This window comes from Mus musculus, chromosome 4 (genome assembly GCF_000001635.26).
Source record: "Mus musculus strain C57BL/6J chromosome 4, GRCm38.p6 C57BL/6J".
Lineage (NCBI taxonomy): Eukaryota > Metazoa > Chordata > Mammalia > Rodentia > Muridae > Mus > Mus musculus.
In genome coordinates, this window is record NC_000070.6 from 41591905 (window position 1) to 41614116 (window position 22212).

Here is a 22212-nt window from a genome sequence, read left to right on the forward strand (position 1 = left end):
GCCTGCCCTCGGGAAGAGGGGCCTTTGATCAATAGTAGAAGAATAGTAGGCCTCTTGTGCTGGACTTTCTAAGCCACCTCCCATATGTACTGCAGTATTATGATTCTTCTCATAGAGCTGTATCCTTTTGTAAACCAAAAGAAACAATAGAGGGTCTAATTAAAGCCTAATTGGGTCCTTAATCTCGCAACAGCCAGTGCTTGTGTGGTAATAGAAAGCAGAAGAGAGCCTGCTCAGAGCGGAGGAGGGAAGAGTAGAGGGAGGTAGGAGGAAAGTAGGAGAGGAGTTGGCTGGAGCAGAGGCTAGGTGAGTGGGTTTGGATTAGGCAGAGCTATCAGAGCAGGTAGGAAAGAGGAGCTGATGTTCCTGGCAGAAGGAACAGTAAAAGCAAACATGGAGAGGCAGGAAGGCCCTGGCCAGGCTGGGAGCTGGGAGTAGCCTTGAGACATTGCACCGCAAAGTCCTGCTGTAGGCGATGGGGGAGGCTGTGATGGAGATGTGGGGCAGACTGATGGAGTGCTGAGGCCCAGGGAAGGAGCCTGGACTTTCTTCTTCTGCGGTTTGATGGCTTCTGGAAGCAACCATGCAAAGCTTCTCAGGAATCCAGGCTTGTCTGTCTCAGGCGTCTCCTCCTGAAAGACCAAGGGCCCGGAGTGGCAGCTTGACATTCAATCTCCTTTGCCATGGTTGGGAAGTCAGGGCTGTAGCTGATTTCATTGGCCTGTTTTGCATTTATTATAGTGTGGCTTTTATAGTGTGTTAATTGAAATATTTCCAACTGCCAAAAGCAATCACACTCAAAGTGCCTTGTCAGTTCTTTCATTGCCAGATAAATGTTTTACAGACACTTTCATGGCAGTGGTAACTAGACACATCCACAGGGCAGTGGTAACTACACATCTACAGGGCAGTGGTGCCTGGGCACATCCACAGGGCAGTGGTAACTAGACACATCCACAAGGCAGTGGTAGCTACACACCCACAGGGCAGTGGTAACTAGACACATCCACAGGGCAGTGGTAACTAGACACATCCACAGGGCAGTGGTAACTAGACACATCCACAGGGCAGTGGTGACTACATATCCACAGGGCAGTGGTAACTAGACACATCCACAGGGCAGTGGTAACTAGACACATCCACAGGGCAGTGGTAACTACACACATTCACAGGGCAGTGGTAACTACACACATCCACAGGGCAGTGGTAACTACACACATCCACAGGGCAGTGGTAACTAGACACACCCACAGGGCAGTGGTGACTACACACCCACAGGGCAGTGGTAACTATACACCCACAGGGCAGTGGTAACTACACATCTACAGGGCAGTGATAGTTACACATCCACAGGGCAGTGGTAACTACCACAGGGCAGTGGTGCCTGGGCACATCCACAGGGCAGTGGTAACTAGACACATCCACAGGGCAGTGGTAGCTACACACCCACAGGGCAGTGGTAGCTACACATCCACAGGGCAGTGGTAACTACACACCCACAGGGCAGTGGTAACTACACATCTACAGGGCAGTTGTGCCTGGGCACATCCACAGGGTAACTAGACACATTCATAGGGCAGTGATAACTACACATCCACAGGGCAGTGGTAGCTAGACACATCCACAGGGCAGTGGTAACTACACATCCACAGGGCAGTGGTAACTACACACATCCACAAGGCAGTGGTAACTAGACACACCCACAGGGCAGTGGTGACTACATACCCACAGGGCAGTGGTAACTAGACACCCACAGGGCAGTGGTAACTAGGCACATCCACAGGGCAGTGGTGACTACACAACCACAGGGCAGTGGTGACTACACAACCACAGGGCAGTGGTGACTAGACACATCTACAGGGTGGCGGTGCCTGGGTCTTGTTTCTAGTTAAAGCTGGTGGCTTGGATGGGACTGGCCCTTCAGTGCTCTTTTGTGGTGCTTCCATCCCATTACCTTAGAGATCCGAGGCTCTTCAAAGGAAGGCTCATAGGGCCTAGCTTCAGAGATGGGTTTGAATCCTGCTGCCTTCTTCCCTCCCAGCCTGAATCCCAGCCAAGGCTGAGATGTGCTGTTTTCCCTACAACCCCTCCCCTTCTCTTCTCACCATGCATGCTTTTCCCAAGGACCCTGTCATGAAAAGAGCTGTGACAGCTGCTCTCTCTACCTCCTCTGTCCTACATGTTAGATTTTTTTTTTGTCATCGTCCGACTGTTTAGGGTGGTGTACAGTGAATAAATAAATGCTCCATAAATGTTATTCAAGTTGAGTTGGGCATGTTGCTTATATTAGACAGTTTCTGTCCTGTAACAAATACGAGAGGCAGTATTTGAAGAAAAGAGGTGATGCTGGTGTTGGTGTTGATGTAGTGTTGTGATGGTTGTTGTTGTGGTTGTGATTGTGATCATGGTTGTTGGTGGTGGTGGTGGTGTGGTTGTTGTTGGTGGTGGTAGTAGTGATGGTGGTGGTGGTGTTTTGCTTTGTTTCAAGACAGGGTTTCTCTGTGTACACCTGGCTGTCCTGAAACTCACTGTGTAGACCAGGCTGGCCTCTACTCAGAGATCTGCCTGCTTCTTCTGCCTCCAAAGTGGTTAAAGGCATGCCCTACCACTGGATGGCTAGAAAAGAGGTTTATTTCAGCTCACAGTTCTGGAGAGACTTGGAACATTGCTCCTTCATCAGATCTGATGTGAGGACCACATGGCAGGGCTAGCACAGGAGGAAAGAGAAACATCAGGAGTCAGAAGCAAAGGGAGAAGGAGGTGCTGGACTTGCTCCTTTTATAAGCATTCTCTCTGAGAACTACCAAGTTCCAGGTTACAGCACTACTTTAATACCTTCTAAGCCATGTCCTCAGGGTTCCAAGGGCTACCCACTAGGACCCATCTCTTTAAGACCCTGTTGCTCTCCAGTACCCAGCCTGGGGACCAGGCCTATAACATGTGAACTCTGGGAAGACATCCAAACATATGCTCTTGGGAATAAGACCTTTCATTGTTTTAACTTAGTTGTCTATGGGTATTTTGCCTGCATGCATGTCTATGTACCATGTGTGAGCCTGGTGCCCTCAGAGGTCAGAAGAGGTGCTGGACCCCTTGGAACTGGAGTTTCAGATGGCTGTAAGTCTCCACTGTGTGTGCTGGGGATCAAACCCAGGTTCTCCAGAAGAGCAGCAGTGCTCTTAACCAGTGGTCATCTCTCCACTACCGCCACTCCAGCACCCAAGAGTGCTAGCATTCAGAATTGGAGGTTATCATGTTCCATTCTGTACCTTCAACAAGGAGACTGAAACCTAGAGAGGAAAATGTTTTCCCCAGGTCATCCTCACCATTGACGCTGATGGCAATCCTTGATCTATTCTGTCAATCGTCCTCACCAGTGACGCTGATGACAATCCTTGATCTATTCTGTAAATCGTCAGCTTCAACTTTTCAAATTCAGTGTTTGAGCAGTCCAGGTACTGGGGATATAGTAACATTCCAACCAAATAAACATGTACTCGTAGGGGTTTTTATTTACCCAAACAAGTGTTTATGAATATAAGGTGGCTTTGAAATTACCGTATTACGCAGCTCAGTGCTGAGCACTTCATATGTACCCTTTTCCTGCCTCTATCTCTCTGGTGCTAAGCGTACAGTGTATACCACTATGCCTGTTGGTTTTGCATTTGTTGGTTTGTTTGATTTTTTTTTTTCTTTTTGACATCTCACTATGTAGCCCTGGCTGGCCTGGAACTCACTGTGAACACTGAGGCCACAAAAATCCCCTTTTTTCTGCCTCTTGAATGCTGGAATCAAAGGTTCTACTATGCTCTGTTCATATGCATTTGCACACACACACACACACACACACACACACACACACACACACACTCACACTCATGCCACAGCACTTATATGGGAGTCAGAACACAAGTTTCAGGAGACTCTTCTCTCCTTCTTTCCTGTGGGTTCCAGGGATTAAACTCATGTCACAAGGCTTATAAACAAGTGCCATTACCCACTGAGCCATCACTCCAGCCCACCAGTCCTGGACTGATGTGGTATAGGAGGTGAGCCAGGGTCTCATACGTACCATTCAACACTGACCAACAAAGCTACATCCTCAGGTCTTAGCATACACTCTAAAATATTTATTGAACTGGTTACAAGGAAGAAATTCTCACTGCGAAGTTTTCCTGGGTTACTCTTCATAGATTAGTTGTGGTGGCCTCACAATGGTTTCTGAGAGTTGAGAGAGCTCAAACCCCTGTGCTGCAAAGTCCTTGGGTGGAGCTTCCTGGTGACGCTGTTCTTCATTGTTTCTCCCGTGACTCACGTTCTGCTTTTATTTTCCCTTTAGAGCATCAGTGTAACCAGAGGAGCCAGGAGACGAGTAAGTGCTGAGACCTCCAGTCACCTCACCAGACGCTAATGGCATTTTTTTCTACAAAAAATATTATATATGCATTTTTAAAGAAGATTTGAACAAAAGCACCTTAAACTTACACTTAAGCTACTACCCCAGGATGGCCTTCCATTTAACATGCAATGTTTTATCTTCCGAGATAATTTTATATATATACAAAAGTATATATTTATTTTTAAATGTAATAAAACAGTTTTACTTTATGACCTGTTTTTCACATAAATATTTAGAGTAGCTTTCATTGCAAATACATTTTATTATATCATTTGAAATTATTGCATAATATTTAACCATATGTCCCTTAAGGCTGTACCATAATGTGCTCCACCATGCCTCCCTTCAGAGGAAACACGTGGACATTCGCTCTTTTCCCTACTGTGACAAACCTTCTGGCAGGCGGTCACATGTCCGTACCTCTCTGGGCATGTCTTTGGTTACTTTCTTCTTGTAAATTTCTGCATATAAAAGTTGAGTCCAAGAATATAAACAGTTACTAGGCTTGGGTAGATATCCCCACGTTACTCTTTAGAAAGGCTATGCCCATTCCTGGAAGCCTACCTTCCTCACTATTCGTGTTCTAGGCTTAGTTGTAGTTGTCTTGTTGTGTTCTAGTTTTATTGTGGAAGAAAACAGTATTGCTTTGTTCTGAATGTCTTTGTTAGTAAAGATAAATCCATCAAATACCTCATGGCCACTTTGGCAAGGTATTTAACTCTATCAAGCAAGGCAGAACTTCAGTCGGTGACCTTTTTTTTTTTTTTTTTTTTCTTGGCTTAAAGGAGCAAAGTACAAGACAGTATTTGTTTTACAAGTCATTTTTTAAAAAGCTAATCTTGATGGGGCCAAATACAAATTTGGAGAGCACTGGTTGGTGAACAGCTTGGCCTCTGGCTGTCTAAGCACTTCGCGTAAAGCCCTTGGCGGCTAATCATGGACTTCAGCATCTAGGCTTTGTCCAATAGGCAGATAGGCACTAGGAGGGAGCTGGCTCTTGTGATGCCTTGCTTCACACAAAGGTCCACCACAGCATTTAAGGAGAGCCCTAATCCCAGGATAGAGGTGGCTAGGATCTTCCAGGCACTGAGAGCCCTGACATCAACAGGTCCTTCAGAGTCTTCCATAAGTGGTCTGTCTGTTGGACATTTTGTATTCTGTGCACAAAAGACAGAACTTGATTTCATGAAGGACTTGTGAAGAAGGGATTGCTGCAGCATCAGGGGCTTGTCCAAGCAGATTAGCACTCCTGACCCCATTGTGGTTTTTGTTCAGGATGAAGATTCAGGGACTGATGTGGGAGAAGGAACTGATGAATGGTCCCAATCCAAAGCCACCGTGCGACCCCCTGACCAGCTGGAGCTGACCGATGCGGTGAGTGAGCAGCCTCCTACCCTTCTTGTCTCCTCCTGCTTCGGAGAGGGGTCTTCCCTAGTGCAATTAGAAACCTACACCGAGCGCACAGGTGCCTGGGGCCCTAAGTCTCAGAGATGATGGGAGGGAGGGAGGGAGGGCAGCCTTTATGTATGATGTTGGTGGTGTTTCTCTCCCTCAGGAGTTAAAGGAGGAGTTCACTCGGATCCTGACAGCCAACAACCCACATGCACCCCAGAATATTGTCAGGTACAGCTTCAAAGTAAGTCATCACCTCCTGGGCAGGGCCTTGATACCTGTTTGAAGCAACACTGACTGAGCATATTGTAAAAGCTCCTGGCTGCTTTACAAGAGATCACTTGTAAACTGAGATCCTTGGCCAGAAATCTGGGGTTTTACGAGGAGGGTTCCAGAGATGTTTGAGGCTTTTAAAAATTTTAGGACATTTTATTTGGGGTGTGTGTGTGTGTGTGTGTGTGTGTGTGTATGTGTGTGTGTGTTTGTGTAGAGGCGGGGACTCACTTGTATGAAAAAGAGAGAAGATGGGGAAGAGGAGACAGGTGCGTGGAAATCAGCGGTCAGAGGACGGCTTTCCAGAGTTGCTTCTCTTTCCACCCTGTCGAGCCAGGGGACCAAGCTGAGGTTGTCAGTCTTGAAGTGCCCCCTCACCCGTCCCCTAAACTATCTCCCAAGCCCTTCTGAAATTTCTTCGTGAATCTCCCTAGACAGCTTGCTGATTGCAAAGCCTTCAGTACCCTGTCAAGGAGTTTTTGTCTTGCAGTGCTAGGGACTGAATCCATTAAACCTAGAGCTTTGCACACTCTGATCAAGCACCCTACCATTGAGCTACATCCCCAGCTTCTGTTGTTTCACATCCCCAGTATATTTTTGTTTTCAATAATATTGAATCATTTGAGGGAATGTATTGGAAAAATGCCTTTCCGATATATAGAGCACATTTCCACCAACACAAGCAGTTAGGTCTTCGGAAGCTTAGCTTTCTCCAGCCAAACATGTGGGCAGAGTACAGAGTCCTCTCTAGAAGAGACGTCGGCCTCACATCCACACAGAATCTTCCCATCTGAGAGGAATTCCGGCAGGCTCTAGGCAAAGAGTCTCTTGATATGATAGGCAGGCAGGCAGGGAGTTGACCCCCAGGGCCATCCTTTAGTAACCATGGTGTGAGCAAGTTCTTAGTAGACACACCCACAGCAAATCTATCAGAGGTAACACTGTCTCACGCCACAGCAGGGTTGGCTCCTGTAAGGACCAAAGGAATTCCAGAGTACCGGGGAGCTAAAGTGGAAGTCATGCCTCTGTTTCCTGTTTTGCTTTGGGGCTTTTTTGGTTCCATTCCTACTGTGTGCTGGTGTCAGATCCTATATGAGGTATTTTTACATAGATTATCATAGACAACCCTCATATTTCTTTGATATAGAAACTATTTGAAAAGAAACTATTCTTTGTTAGATTCTGATATTAAATTACATAAAATGAACAGCAAATGTCACACAACCTCTGTTAGAACTAGATTTGAACTAGTTTTTCTAATTCCTAAGCAAGGTCATATTGACTCTTTAAACAATTTTTGCCAGGCGTAGTGGCTCACACCTGCTATCACAGCACTTGATAGGAGACAGAAGCAGACAGATGACTGAGACCCTGAGGCTAACCTAGGATACATCCACACGGCAGACCCCGTCTCCGCAAACAAACAAGACAACATTTACACACACACACACACACATACACACCCACATACACACACACACACACACACAGACGGGGGGAGTGGGAGGGTTTTGAAGATAGAGACTCATAGTACACGTTTCAAAATACTCAAAAATGGTGGAGAGTAACCTTCCTCTCTCCCTTGTCCTTTTCCCAGGGAGAGGACACATAGCTTTTTATTTGTTTAATTTTTGAGACAAGGTCTCCCCATACAACCCAAGCTAACCTTGAATCCATGATCCTCAGAGTGTTCTGGGCTTACCCATGTGTGTTGCCAATGCCTGCAATGTTTGACTCCTTTGTTTAGAGGCAGGTTTGTCAGGGGGTACATACCCCCAAATCACCCATTTAAAACTGACAACAATGGCTCTTAGCTATCCACAGATGATTCAGCTCTCAACACAATTCATTTCCAGGCTCTCTGCCTCATGGCTTCATAGAGAAAAATCTCATGTAACCTGAGCTGACCTGACTTTACTGTGTAGTTGAGTATGGCCTTGAACTCGTAATCCTCCTGCCTTTGTTCCTGAGTGCCAGGATTATAGGTGTGGACCACCATGCCAGGCTCAGGACACTTGATTTTCCCTACAGGAAGCTCCGTTCCTCACACTGTTTCCTCTCAACCCTCCATCTCCTCCAGCCCCAGGAGCACTGTTATTTTTTCTTAATCTAGATTTGCCTATTCAGATCATGTCTGGTGATGGATCCTAACTTTGTGGTCTTGTGTGACTGGCTTCTCTCCTTCTCCATGACATTTTCAATTCTCCCATGTTATAGCAAATGTCAATACCTCATGTCTTCTTACTGCCAAATAATGCTTCATGCTATGAATATGCAGCATTTCCTTTATCTGTCTATCAATTGATGAACATTTGGATTGTTTGTTCTTTGGGCAATTCTCAATAATGCTGCCATGAACATCTGTGTGTGTCTTTGTGAAACTATCTCACGACCATACTGTTTTGTATTCAGATTGTGTAGTCAGCCCTCCACAAAGATGCTGAAGCAAATCCTGATGTGTTTCTCAAAAGATGCTAATCAAGAGTCTTTCTAATGGCTTCCCTTGGGCAGCTTTCCAAGGTTGGAGGAGAGCTGTCTTTCACTCCCTGAAGTCATGGTGGACCGTGGCACAACTTCCTGTCTTGGCATTAGGAAGAGGGGCTCTCAGGGATTCGGTGGGTAGGCTGTGGCAGGAGCACTACAGGCCAGGTCTTCCCTCTGTTTCCATGTCCTCCTCTTGCTCTGGAGTGAGCTGCCAGCTGCTTCCCGGGAGACCTCACCTTGCTTATGCTTCCAGTGTCTCTTTGGCCTGCCTCGCTTGCCACAGCCGGTCTCTATCTTGTTGGACCTGGAAGGTCCAGTTTTAGGTTCCAAAAGCTGCTACTTTTACTGATGTGCTAAAGAATCTGAATTCCATCACCAAATTGAAGTCTTATTGAGTGTTGGTACTGGTTACGACGTGTTAGGCGTTGCGTTAGTGACTGCTTTCATTTGGGTACCGTTATTTTATTTGATAGAAGAAGAAACTAGGGCTCAGAGGATTATGATAAGGTCATGACAATAATAAGGAGCAAACTAAGTAGCTGAGCTCAATTCTGCCACCAAACACCATGCTCTGACCACCATACTTTCCCATCCCCCATCCATCTGAGTAACTAAGAAGAATGACTTCTAAGGCAGGGCCTTCCAACCCTGATTGTGGATTGAGACAGTGAACTTCCCAGCCCTCCCATCCCCTGAGGGGCTGCTATAGAAAGAACCTGTGCTGGTCTCCTCTGGTATGACTTTTATTTTTTTAAATCTTAGGTTGCTATACAGATATAATTATCTTCCACATGATGCAAAATGGTTGAACAGAACTGTTTTAAAAGAAAGGAGGGGGCCTCTAGACTCCAACACCATTTTCATGGTTGCTAGGAGGCTAATCAACAAGGAGATGTCCACAGGAACTCCAGACCATAGGTTCTGTAAAAGCAGGAACTGTCCGTTCATCCTCAGCTTTATATCCTGGGCACCTGGAAAATAGTGGGCACATGGTACTTGCTCAAAAATTATTTGTTAAATGAACAAATATGATTTCCTGGGCTTGAAGCCCAACCCTGCTTCTCATCTGCTCCGAGGCCTGGACAAGTGCCAAACTTAAACATGTCTGGACCTCTGTGGTCCTCCCGGATGGAAGTTGGGGCACCTCTGTGGTCCTCCCGGATGGAAGTCGGGGCACCTCTGTGGTCCTCCCGGACGGAGGTCGGGGCATTAGAGATTTGGTTGTCTCTGATGTTCTGTTCCCCCTGACATCCACTAAAGTGACATGGTGGCGAGGTCATGCCAGGTGTGTTGGATGATTATGTCTGACCTGCCCAAGGTCTGTGGTGAGGCAGGTGAACTGGAATTCCTTGGCATGGATGTAGGAGACACAGCACCTAAGCGGGCGGCGATCTGTAGTATGGGCTGCTTCAGGCTGGAAGCTGAGGATATTTAAAAATAAGTCTTCGAGGCCGGGCATAGTAGTTCAGACCTTTAACCTCAGTGCTTAAGAGGCAGAGCCAGGCAGCTCTCTGGGTTTGAGACCAGCTTGGCCCACATAGGGCATTCCAGGCCAGTGTGGGCTATGTAATGAGACTCGCTCTCAAAAAAATTTCTTTTTTAATTTTTTAAGAGTCTTTGATGAGAGCGTTTTAAAAAAAAAAAACGTATTTTTTTTGTCTTTTCTTTTTTAAGCAAAAATGCAATAAAAAAAATCTTGTTAACCGAGGATTAGGAATTATAGTTCCTTTAATAAAAAGTGAGCTGGAGGCTTCAGAGCAACAGTTCTCAACCTGTGGGTCTTGACCCCTTGGGGGTCTTGTGACCCTTCCATAGAATCGTCTGAGACCATTGGACAACACGGCTATTTACATTATGATTCCTAACAGTAGCATAGTTACAGTTATGAAGTAGCAACAAAAATAACTTAATGTTTTGAGGCTCCCCACAACATGAGGAACTAACTGTAGTAAAGGTTGCAGCACTAGGAAGGTTGGGGTCACTGCTTTGGAGGACTAAGGGAGACAGCATTCTGACACCAGCCCTCGCTGGGATCGCAGGTCTGATTTAGGCACTCTCTTTTCAGGAGGGCACATATAAACTTATTGGTTTTGTGAACCAAATGGCGGTTCACTTCAGCCAGGTGGGGAACCTGATACCCAAAGACTCAGATGAAGGCCGTCGCCAGCACTACCGTGATGAGATGGTGGCAGGTAGGACTGAGGGCCAGTCTAAGGCTGCAGCCCAAGCCTGGCTCTCTGAGGAGGAACCGGTCCCTCCAGAGCTTTGCAGGGTCCAACAGGCGGGCTGCTGTCTTGGACAGGCCTGGGAGCTAACCCAGGTCAGGGAGAGCCCAAGGGACAGAGTCTGAAAGACGGGAAGACGGTGACTGAGCTGGCTTGGACCCTTAACTCATCAACAATATCCTGTCAAGGTTCACAGGAGTCTATCAAGGTGGTGACTTCAGAAGCAGAAAACCTTGAAGAAGAGGAAGAACCCAAAGAAGGAGAAGGAGAAGCAGAAGCAGAAGCAGAAGCCGGGAGCCAAACGGACATCCCTGCTGCAGCTGAGGTGCGCATGGTGTGCCTTTGTCCCTGCCATTGAGATAAGCTGTGGGTGGAGGCTTTAGATGAGACTGGGGAAAGACAAAGGGAAGTAGCAGCCCTGCTTCTGGCAGCATCCTCACACCCTACCCATTTCACCAGGTCAGGGCTTCCTCTCCCTCAGTCCCGACTGCACACTGTCTCCCTCCTGCAGTTAAGCCCTTGGCCCTCCTGATTTTTCTTTCCAGACAACTGAAAAGGTGATTGAAGAAGAGCTGATGGCTCCTGTGCAGCCCAAGGAACGGAAGCTCACGAACCAGTTTAACTTCAGTGAGAGAGCATCCCAGACCTTCAACAACCCCCTCCGGGTAACTCCCACTTTTACTTTGAAACTCTGTGTTATACAGTGGGAAGGTAGACACGGGCCCGAGATCAGTTCTTGCTTGTGACAGAGCAGACGACAGTTTCTCTCTCCAAGGAGAACTGAAATATGTGTAGCTGTATGTGAACTGGAGTCCCTGTAAGTTGGGCTAGACTTGGAAGAGGGAGTAGAAATCAGGACTGAAGTGTGCCAGGGGCATGGGGAGTATTGGAACAATACAACGGAAGTTGATGGTCTCTGTGGTAGATCTGCTTGGAAAAGCTAGAACATTTCCTGACTACGAAGGACCCTGAGAACCAGGCTGAGAGAGCCTGGCACAGTTTTAGGTGAGGTGTGCTCATGTGAGTCTTCTATGGTAGTGTATCTGTGGTGGAGGGAAGCGCCTCATCCCCTTGTGTGGTCACAGGCTTATGTTGGATAATCGGGGTGGTGCATAACGGGGACGAAGCAACTTACACTGCTGGATGCAGAAACCCTACTATTAGGGAGAAGCCTTCTCTTTAAGGAACATTAGCCCCAGTGCTTGTGGGAAGCAGGCCTCTATGCCCTGTGTCTGGAGGCTGGTGACAGGCTGGTTTCTTGCAATCTGTCCATTCTCTATCTGGATCTTTTCTTTACTAAAAACTGGCATAATTGATCTTTACAGTCCTTGCTCTCCAGCATAGGCTATGGAAGGAGACCAGGATGGAAAAACAAATGTGGGATTTGAATCATTCAAACTCTCACCAAGATCTCCTTTGCTCCCCCAGCTCAGTCACACCCCTTCCTCAGTGCTAACCAAAGGCTCCTATAGATAGATGCACTGTTGGGTTATGTGGGGGAGGGGGGCATCTGTGGCTTTCCTGTTGTTATTGTACTCTAGGATCGAGAGTGTCAGATGGAGCCTCCACCGAGGACGAACTTTTCAGCCACAGCCAATCAGGTAAGGTCCTGCCTGGGTGAGCCTGAGAGCTGTCACCATCTGTACTCTGGTGCATCCTAAAGCATCTGACAGCAGAGGTGACTGTCCTGGCTATAGACTCCTCTGCCAGTCTGCCTTGATTATCCACCCATCTCCTGCACGCTGTCCTGAGCAGTCAGTCTCTGAACCCTGGGCACCTGGCAATATAGGTCCTCACCAGTGAGCCAGCCACATGTTCCCCAGGGCAAGACTGGAGCTTCCCCAGAACATGGGAGAGTGCTTGTTCCCAGGGGCTCTAGGAAGCCTGTGGCATCCTGTGATTGTCTTTAAAGTGCCAGCATTCCGACTGCCTTCACAGCAGCCTTTGGCATTCTTGCAGATCCTCCTCCTTCCCCATTAAGCCCTCCTGCCTGGCTGTGCTGACTTGGACAGGATCTGGTGCTAGCAGGCTCTGCTCTTCCTACTGTGAGATCCTGGGCACAGTAGCTTCACTTATTTCTTAATACTTCATTCAGCTCCTTCCTTTGTCAATAAAGGATGATAAGGCATCTCTCAGAGGTGTTGGAGGGCTCTGAATGAGATAGCGAATGCTGAGGTGCATGGCCGAGAGGCATTCTAGCCCGGGGGTGAATCTCTAAATGGAAGGTGTGCCTGTCTGGCCTCCAGGTGGCAGTGACTGCCCAGTCTGGGGAGCACACAGTGATCTGCTGCCTTTGCCCAGCCCCAGATCCTTGCTGCTGCTTCTGCTACAGCCCCTGGGCTTTCTTTCCTTCAGGTCCAGTTGGCAAAATACCTATTTATTTCCTTTTAGTGGGCAGTGAAGTAGACAGCCAGCTTGAGCCAATATATTTACCCTGTTGCCATGGAGGCAGACTGCTTTTCTACTAACTTTTAAAAAATGTGCATGCGTGAGTGTGTGCTCATTTGCCATGCAATGGAGTCAAAGGACAGCTTGCAGGAGTCAGGTGTTTTTTCCCACCATATGGGTCCCAGGGATTAAACTCAGGCCATCGGGCTCGGTGGAAAAGACCTTTATCTCTGAGCTATCTCACCAGCCAAGAAAGATGTTTTAAAACATTTCTTAATTCAGTTTTAAAGCCTCTGGTGAATTGTTAGTTACCTAGTCCTTGTCGTTGAACATTTTCTCTGCTGGATGAGGGTTGAACCTTAGAAAAATATTGATTGATCTCTGGCTTACGATTCAGACCCTGTGCTTCAGAGTGGATGCGCCTATCTCAGAGGAACCCTGAAAACCCCTCCCTTCCTGTTCTAGAGTGAGTGATTAGCAGGGAAGACAGACTCTAATATATAATTATAATGAGCCAACTAGAGAGTGCTATGGAAACACTTTTCGGGTTAACATGACCAACTTCTGCACGCTGACAAGCTGGCCCGTGAAAGCTATGCCCATGGTGACTCTTGTCTTGCTCCTGACTAGTGGGAAATCTATGATGCCTATGTAGATGAGCTCGAGAAACAGGAAAAGACCAAAGAGAAGGAGAAGGCAAAGACTCCAGTGGCTAAGAAAACAGAGAAGATGGCCATGAGGAAACTGACATCTATGGAGTCCCAGGTTGGTAGGATGTCTTCAGCTTTGTCACAGAATGTCTCAGTGGGGTCCTGGATGTAGGTAAATAGTAGCTTGGGGATTTAGAAGGGTTTTGTAGATACTCAAAAGAGAAGGCTGATATTGAGGTGTGGGTGATTTCTTGGGAGAAGATGTGACGGCAGCTGGAATTGTACCTGGGAGTCCACATCTTCCCTCCAGTTGCCATTTTGAGGGTCAGAAGGGTTTGAGGATCACTAGAACAGACTCTTTTCTGTTTTAAAAGTACTTATTATCTGAATTGCAGGAGAGTTAAGGAATCTGCTCACAGTGGGGGTAGAATCTAAGGATAAGGTGCTCCCCCTTGAGTTTAGGGTGAAGATGATAATCTCTTCTGCCTTCAGTCCTCTAATTATGTCTGGTTGTTAAAGCAAGTGTGATGGTTAGTTTTAGTTATCAACTTGACAGGATCTAGAATCACCTAGGAAGAAGTCTCAATGAGGGATTATGTAGATCTTATTGGCCTTTGGGCATGTCTGTGGGGGATTGTCTTGATTGTATTAATTGATTATGGAAGACCCAGCCCACTGTGGGTGGCGCTATTCCCTGGGCTTGAGTACTAGGTTGCATAAGAGTGGAGAACACATGCATTCTGTCTCCCCTGACTGTAATGTGACTAGTTGCCTCAAGTTCCTGCTGCCTTGAATTGCCTGCTGTGATGTACTATAACCTGGAATTTTGCACTAAAATAAACCATTATCCCCATAAATTCTTTTGTCAGGGTATTTTTATCACAGCAACAGAAGTGAAACCAGGCCAGTGAGTCTTCGGGGCCATGAGCCAGTCCAAAACTGGTCCTAGATAACATCATCATCAGGCTAATGGGTGTAGCCACCTTGAGTTGTACTGATCATAAGAAGCCAAGCAGGAGTTTTAGAAAGGCCATGGGTGGGGACAGAGCAGTGCAGCCAGCAGGAGTGTGGGGGTCAGCGTGGAGTAAAGTGATCCAGCCACAGGATGATGGCATGGGGGAGATCGCCACAGGAGATGGACACTGGAGAACCTCATCTGTTCTAGCAGCAGAGAGAAATCTGGGTCAGGAGATGGAGCCCCAGAGTGGAGAGCTTGTGGGTGTGACCTGCCTTGTAAGAGGGTCACAAGAAACTAGAGGATGGTTTCAGCACTTTGGAGAGCGCCCAGGGCGCCTCTCAGGAAGTGGCTCTGTTCCTCTCCAACCTTATTAAAATCTAGCTCAGTTAAAGAACTTCTATTTTCTTTATCTTAGGTGTGCCCACTTCCCTTTAGTTCTGTTCCATGGTTCTGATGTCACATTTGAGGGGAGGCCTGAGGGGTCTCTTGCTTTGGCTTAATAGTCAGGGTTTCTTCATTGGTTTGTTTTGTTTTGAATCACTAACCAAGTACTGAGTGACCGTGGACATGGTGAGAACCTCAGTCCCAGGGTAAGATAGAGCCCCTGCCTTGAGGCCTATACAAGGATCCTTGGGTCCCTTACACCATTCCTCAGATGACGGGGACTTCAGAGGAGGTGCTGGCCTAGGCTAGGGTCAATGTGAAAATTTGTCAGGGTTCGGGCTCTTGGTAGAAACCCCAACTAGAATCATTAAAACCCAGAAACTGCCAGGGTGTGGTGGCGCACGCCTTTAATCCCAGCACTCGGGAGGCAGAGGCAGGTGAATTTCTGAGTTCGAGGCCAGCCTGGTCTACAAAGTGAGTTCCAGGACAGCCAGGGCTATACAGAGAGACCCTGTCTCAAAAAAACAAAACAAAACAAAGCAAAAAAAAAAAAAAAAAAAAAAGTCAGAAACGAGGAGAACACTATGTGGCTGAGACCGAAAGGTGATCTGGGCCCTGAAGTTGATGTACATCTCCTGTCACAGTATCTTCCGGTTTTGCTGACACGGAAAACAGGGATACAGGCAGGTTCTGACCCTCTTTCCCAGTGAGCACCTGGTAAGAACGCTCTCCCCAGCGGAGGTCAGTTCTAGCTGGGAATTCCCAGTACTGAGCTGGGCTGTCTGTAGAACAGGAGAGTGGCAGTGCCCTTCTCCTCTGCCCAAGCTTAGAACCTGAGCAGAGAAGCGTCGTTTCCTCAAAGACCTGTCTATTCAGGTTGATAAAAATCTCAGGTGAGGGCAGGGAGAAAAGAAGTGAGTTCACGGAACCTTCTGAGAAGGTCTCCAAGAATGGACGTGGGTCTCAGGCGCCTTGCTGACTTGGCTGAATACACAAAGATGAATGCAAGCTTGTGTAGTCTAAAGGTTTGGCATGCATGAGGAAATGGGACCAGACGCCACAGTTCAGTCAGAACCAGTCGCACAGCTTCTAGAATAATGGAGGCAACAGCCTACTATACTCTCTCTGAGCACATCAAGGGTCCTGTGCAGACGGGACAAGGACACTGTAGTCAGACTGAGCCTGGCTTTGATAATATGAGCTGCAGCTTACTGAAGCCTCCGCTCCCCCAAGCCATCTTAATGACATTCTTTGCAAGGTTGTTGAACAAACCCACAATAATGCGTACACGCAGCATTTGGTGTGATATGCCATGCCAAAGCTGGTGGAGCTTGGAAGAGAAGGAAATGTTGATGTGGGGGAAATGAGGTGCATCAGAGGGGCTTTCTTCAGGTATGTAGTTCCTGTGGCCAGATGAAAGAGGTCAGACTGTAGGTAGACTGCCAGGGAAGTGGAGTCAGTTAACTGGCTATCTGTCCACGGCAAGCCTTGCCTCACATAGGGCTTGCCTGGGACCCACAAAAGGGGAGATTGTGCTTTGGGCCAACAAGTGGGGGAAGCATCTGGGAACAGGTGGATCTGAGCACTGCATTACAACTCCAATGTCTGCCCTCCTTGCCTAGATTTTTAGGATAAACTGAGTCAGTCTGGAATGTGTTGGAGGGCCCTCAAAGAGCTGTTTCCCAGATGCCAATGTGTGAGCCTCCACCACTCCGCTGTGTTTCTTCTGACTGCATTGCCCCCAGGAATGGGGTTGAACAGCAGTGCGTTGATGCTCACTCCCCAGAGTGGCCTCTCAGGGGATGCTGTCCATCCGTGCTCACTCTGTCACAAGGGCGGCGGCGATGGCTCAGAGAGTCAAGGCAGCTCCCTCCTCGGCAGGGCAGAGGACACGTCTGTGTGACCTAGAACCTAGTCTCTTTTTGTTTTTAAATTGCATTTTATTTATTTAATTTGTGGGAGGAGTGTCTCACCTGAGTCACAGCATGTGTGGAAGTCAGAAGACAATCTGTGAGATTCGTTTCTCTCCTTACACCATGTGAGTCCAAGGGATGAACTCAGGTCTTTGGGCTCTACCCCCTGAGCAACCTTGCCAGCTCTAGAACCTAGTCTATTAACCACAGCCCACTATGGCCTCTCCCAGGAGTGCGAATCTTCAGGAGCCGTATGTCCAACCCCTGATCACCCTCTGGGTGCCCACTCAGCTTGTTCTCTCCAGCCACTCACCCCAAACTCTTCATACTTTTCTTTTTAAAGGTTTATTTTGATTATTTTTAATTATGTGTCTGTGGGGTGGGAGGAGAGGGGGTATGTGCACATGAGTGTGTTGCCCTTAGAGTCCTTAGGTCACAGATTTCTCTGGAGCTGGAGTTAGAGGCTGTTGTCAGCCACCCAGAATGTGTTCTGGGGTTGGAACTCCAGTCCTCTGCAGAAGCAGTCAGTGCTCTTAACCACGGAACCATCTCTCCAGCCTCTCTCTCTGCTTTTCTTGCCAGCCCCAAAGTTCTTGCTCCTCTGAGAACCTGCCAAGTGGTCTGCTTTACGTATTTATGGAGGCTGCTTCTTAACTCAGGGGTCATTTTCCAGGGCAGAACTTGCTGCTTTGTCTGTGGTCTAAGAAGGGCCCTGGGTTAGCAGGCTCAATTCTGCCTTAAGTTCCATGTACAGCTCATCTATCCCCATCTGGGCATCTGTGAGCCGGAGAGTAGAGGAGCTGGGGCTGGAAGATCCCCGAGGCCTTATGTGGGAATCTGTCATTCCCTGATTCCCCTCCCGTTCCCACTGAAAAGCCGCTAACAAGTACTTGAGTGTTCTGCCCTGTCCCTCACCCCCACCCCCAGATTCCTGGACTCTGTTCAATGCCTTTTCTTGAGCTCAGAGAGATGCTTTTTCCCAACCTCCAGATGGAAGAGTGAGAGGCAACTTTATCCATGGACCAGATATGTCTTCTTTGGCCCTTGTGCACCCTTGAGGAAAGGGCTCCTCCTATGTGGTGTGTTTGGTGCCTGGTAGATTTAGCTGTGAGCCATTTCTGAGCCATCTGGGATAGTTAACCACATGGTTCTATTGCTGAGCCAGTTGTGAATCTGGGTTCTGGCTCAGGGCCAGACCTTACCAGGCACTAACGAGGGTTTCTATATTCCATAGAGTGATGATATCACCAAAGTGACCCAAGCTGCTAAAATCGTGGAGCGAATGGTCAACCAAAATACGTATGATGATGTTGCTCAAGGTAAGATTTAAGGGGATAGCAGTTTTCATTATTTTTAAGTGTGTGTGTGCGTGTGCATGCACATACCTTTTTGTCTGAATCTGCCATGCATATGTGCCATGCCCACTCAGGCCAGAAGAGGGCACAGATCTCCTGGGACTGGAGCCTCAGACACCTGTAAGCTGCCTTAGGGGTACTGGGAACCAAACCCACATCCTTTGCAACTGCTCTTAACTGCTGCGCCAACACACCAGTCTGGGAACTAGTAGTTAAAATTCTTCACCAAAGTCTAATGCTTGAGTGTTCCACTATAGTCAGTCCTATAGTAAAGGGGAAATAAAAACAAAACAAAAGCCACCACCTTCCTTCCTGCTGTGACTGTCACTGAAGACCTTGCCAGTCCACAGTGAATGGCGGTGTGTAAACAGCCAGTGCAGTGATCTGATCTGACATGTGGCCAGAATGAGCCTCAGAATAGTAACCCGATGCCACCTTCTCAGCAGTCCTCGGGAGCAGCAGGGCAGAGACGATTGCTCTGCCTTCACATATGAGCAGCAGAGGCCAAAGCTGCCTGGCCAGTGAGAAGCAAAGAGAAGCCAGGATTAGGTCTTGAGCTGGTGCCCGCGTCCCCACCCAGTTGGCTTGGAGATGCTGACACTAGAATTCACAGGAGAGGAACTGCTCAGGGGCCCCCAGAAGAAGAGAAAAATAGCAAGGCCCTGGTGGCCCATACCTTCAGTCCCAGCACTTGGGAGGCAGAGGCAGATGGATCTCTGAGTTTGAGGCCAGCCTGGTTTACAAAGCTAGTTCCAGGACAGTGAGGGTGACACAAAGAATCCTGTCTCAAGAAAAAGAAGGAGGAGGAAGAGAAGAAGGAGGAAGAAGAGGAGGAGTTAGAGAAGGAGGAGGAGGAGGAAGAAGAGGAGGAGGAGGAAGAAGAGGAGGAGGAGGAGGAGGAAGAGGAGGAGTTAGAGGAGGAGGAGGAAGAAGAGGAGGAGTTAGAGGAGGAGGGGGAATAAGAGGAGGAGTTAGAGGAGGAGGAGGAGGAAGAAGAGGAGGAAGAGGAGGATAAGAAGGATAAAAGGCTAAATATGGGATGTGTGGGGAAGGCCTTGAAGGGCTTAGGGAGTACTGGACTAGGTGGCAGGGGATAGGCAGGGTCTGTGGGAGGGTGCAGAGAGAGGGTCTTCTGAGCAGACGGTGACAGGAGCAGACAGTGACTTGGTGGCAAGAATGAGTAGGAATTGACTCTTCAGAGAAAGAAGCAGAGGCTCAAGGATGCGAACAGGAGCTGTTGGGAAATAGTGGGAATTCAGGCTAAAGAGGCAGCTGGGGCCTTCTCCATAGGCAGTTGAGAGGCATTGACACGAGCTAGGTGCTAGGCCGAGCAACGCCCAGTGAGAGTAGAGGGGGGCAGAGTTGAGGAACAGAGGTAAAGGTATGGGGTGGGACAGGCTTCTCTGTGCTGGGCAGACCGTTGCACGAGGGACAGAACAAAGGGAGAGATGTAATCGTGGAAAACCAGGCACCGCAGCTCACTGGGAAGGGCCTGTGTGCCAGGCTCTGTGCTGTACATTTGGACATAGCATTCTCTGTTTTCCACACAGCTCTACTCTGACATGAATAACATTATCATCCCCATTTTACAGATGAGAAACCCAACCTAATTATATTGCTACTTGAACAAAATCACAGCCAGTGGTAGGTACGAGGGGTGGGGCCTGGAACTCAGGCTCCTTGGTAGATCTGTTGATAAGCACTTCACCTCCAGCCTACAGAGCCGCTGGGCTGGAGGAGGCCTCTCAAAGGAACACACGCAGTAGATCTGTCCTAGCGATCAGTTAGCAAGGAGGTGAAGATAGAAACAGATTCAGAATGCTTCAATGCCAGGGGCCTGGGAATTCTGGCGTCTCTGACAGTGCCAAGGAAACGGAGCCCTTCCCATGGTGTGAGCAGCCGATGCCCAAGTGGCTTGTACTTCCCTAAGAGGCTGTGCATTTATGTGGAGCAGCTGCCTCCCAGGAGTTGGCAATGCCATGTTGCTGGCTGGGCTCCTTTGCTGACAGCCTCAGGCCCTTCTTGGTGACTTGATGCTCATTGCACACTCATGGGACACAAAAACTAAGGCTGCCAAGACCAGCAGCCTAAACAAGCCCCCTCGTTATCATTCAGGCTGGAGAACGACCTTGAGTGCTTTTCAAAGCTGTCAAAGTGCACAGCGGCCGTGAAAGGATCTGTCACTCACACGACTCCCCTTCCTGAGACCCAGCCTCTGCAAGTGGCCCACCACAGGGCTGCAAACCTGATTAATATCCATGGAGAAATTGGCCTTGTGAACAGCTTTCATTTATAAGAACACAGTCACATAAAAATGCATTGAACTTTGATTCTTTTCATTGCACCATGTTTTCCCTTTGGGAAAGTGTAATCATGAAAAAAGAAATAAAAATAGAGAAGTGTTACCAATTAATCCCCACACTGAAATGAGGGATTTTCAAAGTTCACTCGAGCTTAGGAATCTTGATGTGATCAAGGCTCACACTTTCCTGACCACTCATTTTTAAATTTTTTATTTATTTATTTATGGTTCCAAGACAGTTTTGAGGTTTGATTTTACATCAGGGTATGGGGCACTGTGGGAGGGATCAGGCAATGATTGGGCCTGTCCCAGACTGTGTAGAATTAGAGAGTCTCTTCTAGTTGGCCATCCTACCTGAAAGAAGACAGAACCATTTCCCGAATGCTGTTTTATTTCCTTGAATTCTTTGAAAGAACTTTGTCTCTGCTCTGTGGCTGTTCCTGTCCCATGCATTGGAGACAGAGGGATGGATATGACGTATGTCCTGCTCTCTAGGACATGTGTGACATGGAAATCAGGCAAAGGAATGACATGTCTCAGTAGAGGAGAGAGAGGACTGGAAGAGACAAAGAAATTAAGTCTTCTCAAAAAAGCCATATTCAGGTGGCTGATACAGGAGGATTGCCGTGAGCTCCAGGCCAGCCTGAGCTATGTAGTAAAAAAACCAAAAGTGTACTAGCACATACCTGTAGCACTAGGTACGTACTTAGAAGGCTGAGGCTGGAGGATCACTTGAGCCCAGATGTTCCCGTCCAGTTTGGGTGATAAAGTGATGTTAGGTTACAGGCCCTCTGGCTACCGGGCACAAATTCATCTCTCCCCCTCCCCCTCCCTTCCCCCCTCCCCTTCCTCCTCCCCCTTCCCCTGAAGTGTGGACTGACAAAGAGTTATGGGAGGACGCAGGGAGACCAGCTGAAGAATATGATAGTCAGGTGATGGACTTGGGGATCTTGACCTAGGTAGGTAGTAGCTATGGGTTTAAAAAAAAAAGATTAAAAAAGACAGGAGGAAAATATAAGACAAGGTAGAAAGAGGTCAGCCAAGGATTCCCCAGCTCCACAGTTTAGGTGAATGGGAAGGAGCTGCTTCTGGCAGCCTAGCAGTGATGGAAGGCAGACACAGCTTCACAGATGAAGCGGAGCTTTGGGAACCCATGGAGGTGTGTCCAGGTGCCCATTGCAGTGAGGCTTGACAGTGAGTATAAACTCAGACGGTATTTTAGGGATCTAGGATGCAGAATGAATAGAACTATTAATCAGCCTCTGGCAGCTGAACCCTTGAAATCTGGTTGCTCTGATCTGAAGCACTGAGGAGGCTCACAAGGATGAGGGATGCAGCCTGGGATTCTGTGCACGCACATAGGGATGCTTTACTGTAGGCCCTGCCCCACCAGCTAATATACAGAGAGAATTATGTGCTTGGCATTTTTCTAGATACTTTGCATGTATTAAACTCAACCTGTAGTCTCACAGTGGTCCTCTGAGATAGG

The 22212-nt window shown here is 47.9% G+C and overlaps 1 protein-coding gene across 4 annotated transcripts in view; it reads left to right on the forward strand.

The window, feature by feature from the left end:
* Dnaic1 (dynein, axonemal, intermediate chain 1) overlaps positions 1-22212 on the forward strand; it is a 68512-nt gene that overhangs the window by 22258 nt on the left and 24042 nt on the right. For 3 of the 4 annotated variants that reach the window (XR_390339.4, XR_390340.4, NM_175138.4), the window contains exons 2-10: positions 4340-4372; positions 5675-5773; positions 5955-6035; positions 10614-10740; positions 10962-11098; positions 11319-11438; positions 12315-12374; positions 13792-13926; positions 18301-18385. Coding sequence is in view for 1 of the 4 variants with exons in the window: in NM_175138.4 (NP_780347.2) it covers positions 4340-4372; positions 5675-5773; positions 5955-6035; positions 10614-10740; positions 10962-11098; positions 11319-11438; positions 12315-12374; positions 13792-13926; positions 18301-18385 (877 nt within the window). In the remaining 3 variants the exon portion in view is untranslated. The remainder of the gene's footprint in view (positions 1-4339; positions 4373-5674; positions 5774-5954; positions 6036-10613; positions 10741-10961; positions 11099-11318; positions 11439-12314; positions 12375-13791; positions 13927-18300; positions 18386-22212) is intronic. The other variant, XR_003955007.1, reaches the window with a different exon arrangement.